At 41.2% G+C, this 4,511-nt stretch overlaps 1 protein-coding gene across 1 annotated transcript; it reads left to right on the forward strand.

The window, feature by feature from the left end:
- Positions 1-252: 252 nt before the first annotated feature.
- Positions 253-1,185, forward strand: LOC149449645 (olfactory receptor 5AP2-like). The gene has a single exon (XM_089693007.1). The coding sequence runs from the start codon at positions 256-258 to the stop codon at positions 1,183-1,185; it is 930 nt and encodes a 309-aa protein (XP_089549133.1). The 5' UTR covers positions 253-255.
- The last annotated feature ends 3,326 nt before the right edge of the window (positions 1,186-4,511 follow it).

Genomic DNA, 4,511 nt, shown 5'->3' on the forward strand with positions numbered 1-4,511 from the left:
ATTGACTAAATATGGTCAATGACATCACCCAGCACCCCCAGTTTCAAAGGAATTTTTCTAGCATTGAGAACTTTTATGTTAAAAAAAATGCATCCACAGTGCCAGTAATTTCATTTAGTTGGGTAGAACAGGCAAACAATGTTGTCTTCTTCATGAATCTACACACAGTGTCTTTTTTGCAGGGCACATTCATCTGGATTATTTATTTGATGAAAACTGTTGAATACGTTTTAACAATTTCAGAGGAAGAACTCCATGGACAACCTAAACCAGACTCAAGTGGCCATGTTTGTTCTTTCTGGAATAACAGATAACGACGCACTTGTTCCATTCCTCTTTATTTTCTTCTCAGCTGTTTACATTTTGACCATAATTGGAAATGTGGGCATGATGGCCATGGTCCACTTAGCCTCTAACCTCCAAACTCCAATGTACTACTTCTTGAGCTACCTCTCTCTGGTGGACCTTGTATATTCCTCTACTACCACTCCGAAAATGCTGGCTGACCTCATTTCTCAGAGCAAGACCATATCTTTTAACGGTTGTGCAGCCCAGTTTTTCTTTTTTGCTGCAATGGCAGGTACTGAGGTTCTTCTTCTCTCCAGCATGTCATACGATCGCTATGCTGCTATCTGTCACCCTCTTCAATACATTTCAATAATGACCGCAAGGAAATGTTGGTTGCTGGTGGTCTTCTCCTTTGGTTGTGGCTTCGTACAGGCAGCATTGCAGACCAGCTGTGTGTTCAGTCTCCAGTTCTGTGGACCAAACCATGTAGACCAATTTTATTGTGACATCCCACCTCTAATGAAACTGTCCTGCTCAAAGGGTTTTTCCTGTGATGTTGTCAACATAGCAGTGATAAGTTCTTTTGGTTTGTATTCATTGGCAGCAATCTTGGTCTCCTACACTTTGATCATTTCCTCCATTCTACGTCTAAAATCTTCCGGGAGCCGCCAAAAGGCATTCGTCACTAGCTCTTCCCATATCATATGTGCCTCCATCTTTTTCATAGCAATTTTCTTCACTTATTTTCGCCCTCCTTCCAGTGTTCTCAACAAACAAGACAAGGCGGCCTCTGTCTTCTATTCCATGGTGACCCCAATGCTAAATCCTCTTATTTACAGCTTGAGGAACCAAGAGGTGAAAACTGTTATTATACGAGCAGCTAAAAATTGTCATTGATGCACATATAATACTGTAATGTATTACATGGAGGGTCTCATCAATTATGTTTAACCACTTAAAGACCAACCACCCGCAATGTACTGCGGACCGGTGACCATCACAGGTACAGGAACATACCTGTACATAACTGGCCTCTTCCGGCTACAGAGCACACACGCGCACCCCCCGCTCACCAACTCTGTCTACTCACAGCGTGATTATGTCAGCAGGTCCTGATCAATGATTCATGGCTGAGACCTGCTGATTGGCTGTGTCCAATCACAGCCCTGAGCCCTGTGTTCGCAATCAACACAGAGCTCTGTACAGAAGGAACAATCTCTTTGTTTCCTCTCCCTGCAAAGCAGGAACAAAGATGTTTAGTAAAAAGCAGCACATAAAACACACATTAACACGTAACATACATGTGATCTGGCATTTAAGGGTAAGAGGCGCGTCTGCCCATCGCCTCTTCTGTGCTGTCATGTTCTACAGCACAAGTCGATCAGCAGGCTAATGATTTATAGCCGGGGCCTGCTGTTCAGCATAGCGAATAGCAGTTCAGAGCCCTGGGTTGACAAACAACACAGGGCTCTCAACAGAGAGCAACAATATGGAGATAAAACAGTCACGTTTAGAAGTAAAGCAGCACATATTCAATACATTACACATGTTAGGCACACACTTAACCCTTTGATTGCCCCTAGATGTTAACCCCTTCCCAGCCAGTGTCATTAGTACAGCGATAGTGGATATTCTAAGCAGTGTCACTGGAGATGTCAATGTCAGTCAGTTCCCACTAAGTGTCAGTTAGTATCAGCCCACCACACTTTCTCAGTCTCTGATCATCGCCATTAGTAGTATAAAAACAAATCTAGTATACATACCATAGTTTGTAGGTGTTATAACTTTCACGCAAACCAATCAAAATACACTTATTGCCATTTTATTTTACCAAATACTATACATGTAGATCAATACATTTTGGCCTAAATTTATGAAGAAATTAGATTTTTTTAACCAATTTGTTTTGAAGCAAAAAGTAAAAAAAAAGTTTTTTCAAAATTTTTGGTCTTTTTTGGCTTATATAATAACAAATAAAAAACCCAGTGGTAATCAAATAACACCAAAAGAAATCTCTATTTGTGTGAAAAAATTGACATACCTTTTGTTTGGGTACAGCGTTGCATGACTGTGTAATTACCAGTTAAAGTAATGCAGGGTTAAATAGCAAAAAATGGTGGGTCAACCAAAACATGTCTACAGAGCTGCAATCATATCACTTTAAGTCAGCCAGAAACATGTCCACAGAGCCGTAATCAGTATCATGGTGAGTCAACCAAAACATGTCCACAGAGCCGTAATCAGTATCATGGTGGGTCAACCAAAACATGTCTACAGAGCCGTAATCAGTATCATGGTGAGTCAACCAAAACATGTCCACAGAGCCGTAATCAGTATCATGGTGAGTCAACCAAAACATGTCCACAGAGCCGTAATCAGTATCATGGTGAGTCAACCAAAACCTGTCCACAGAGCCGTAATCAGTATCATGGTGAGTCAACCAAAACATGTCCACAGAGCCATAATCATTATCATGGTGAGTCAACCAAAACATGTCCACAGAGCCATAATCATTATCATGGTGGGTCAACCAAAACATGTCCACAGAGCCGTAATCAGTATCATGGTGGGTCAACCAAAACATGTCTACAGAGCTGTAATCACTATCATGGTGGGTCAACCAAAACATGTCTGCAGGGCTGCAAATCAGTATCATAAGGAGACTACCAGAACCATGTCCACAGAGTCGTAATCCATATTATAGTGAAGCAAGGAGAAACATGTCCGCAGAGACACAATCATTATCATAGTGAGGCAATCAAAAACATGTTTGCAGGGGGACACTCAGAATCATATTGAGGCAACAAGATGCATGTTTTCAGAGCCACAATCAGTATCATAGTGAAAGAAACAACCCAAAATTTTCTGCAGAGCTGCAATCAGTATCATGGTGAAACAATCATAAAACATGTCTGCAGGGTTGCAATCATATCACAGTGAAACAAATAAAACCATGTCCACAGAGTCGTAATCGGTATCATATTGAGGCAGCAGAAACATGTCCGCAAAGCCGCAATCATATCACAGAAAGTCAACCAGAAACATGTCTCCAGAGACGTAATTAGTATCAAAGTGAGACAACCAGAAACATGTCTGCAGAACCTCAGTCAATATCATAGTGAGACAACCAGAAACATGTCCGCAGAGCCTCAGTCAATATCATAGTGAGACAACCAGAAACATGTCCGCAGAACCACAGTCAATATAATAGTGAGAAACCAGAAACGTGTCCACAGAGCCTCAGTCAATATCACAGTGAGACAACCAAAAACATGTCCGCAGAGCCTCAGTCAATATCATAGTGTGACAATTTGAAACATGTCAGCAGAGCCGCAATCAATATCATAGTGGGACAATCAGAAACATGTCCACAGAGTCATCATCATACCACAGAAAGTCAACCGAGTCATAAACAGTATCCTAGTGAGTCAGCCAAAAAATTTTTGCAAAGCCGCAATCATATAATAGAAAATCAAGCAGAAACATGTCTCCAGAAACGTAATTAGTATCATAGTGAGACATCCAGAAACATATACGCAGAGCCTCAGTCAATATCATAGTGAGACAACCAGAAACATGTCCGCAGAGCCACAATCAATATCATAGTGAGACAACCCGAAACATGCCCACGAAGCCTCAGTCAATATCATAATTAGACAACCAGAAACATGTCCACAGAGCCGCAATCAATATCATAGTGAGACAATCAGAAACATGTCCACAGAGTCTCAGTCAATATCATAGTGAGACAACCAGAAACATGTCCACAGAGCCGCAATCAATATCATAGTGAGACAATCAGAAACATGTCCGCAGAGCCGCAATCAATATCATAGTGGGACAATCAGAAACATGTCCACAGAGTCATCATCATACCACAGAAAGTCAACCGAGTCATAATCAGTATCCTAGTGAGTCAGCCAAAAAATTTTTGCAAAGCCGCAATCATATAATAGAAAATCAAGCAGAAACATGTCTCCAGAAACGTAATTAGTATCATAGTGAGACATCCAGAAACATATACGCAGAGCCTCAGTCAATATCATAGTGAGACAACCAGAAACATGTCCGCAGAGCCACAATCAATATCATAGTGTGACAACCAGAAACATGCCCACAGAGCCTCAGTCAATATCATAATTAGACAACCAGAAACATGTCCACAGAGCCGCAATCAATATCATAGTGAGACAATCAGAAACATGTCCGCAGAGTCTCAGTCA

The sequence above is a fragment of the Staurois parvus genome, unplaced genomic scaffold (genome assembly GCF_062004578.1).
Source record: "Staurois parvus isolate SC_StPar_1 unplaced genomic scaffold, SC_StPar_1.0 ptg000609l, whole genome shotgun sequence".
Taxonomy (NCBI): domain Eukaryota; kingdom Metazoa; phylum Chordata; class Amphibia; order Anura; family Ranidae; genus Staurois; species Staurois parvus.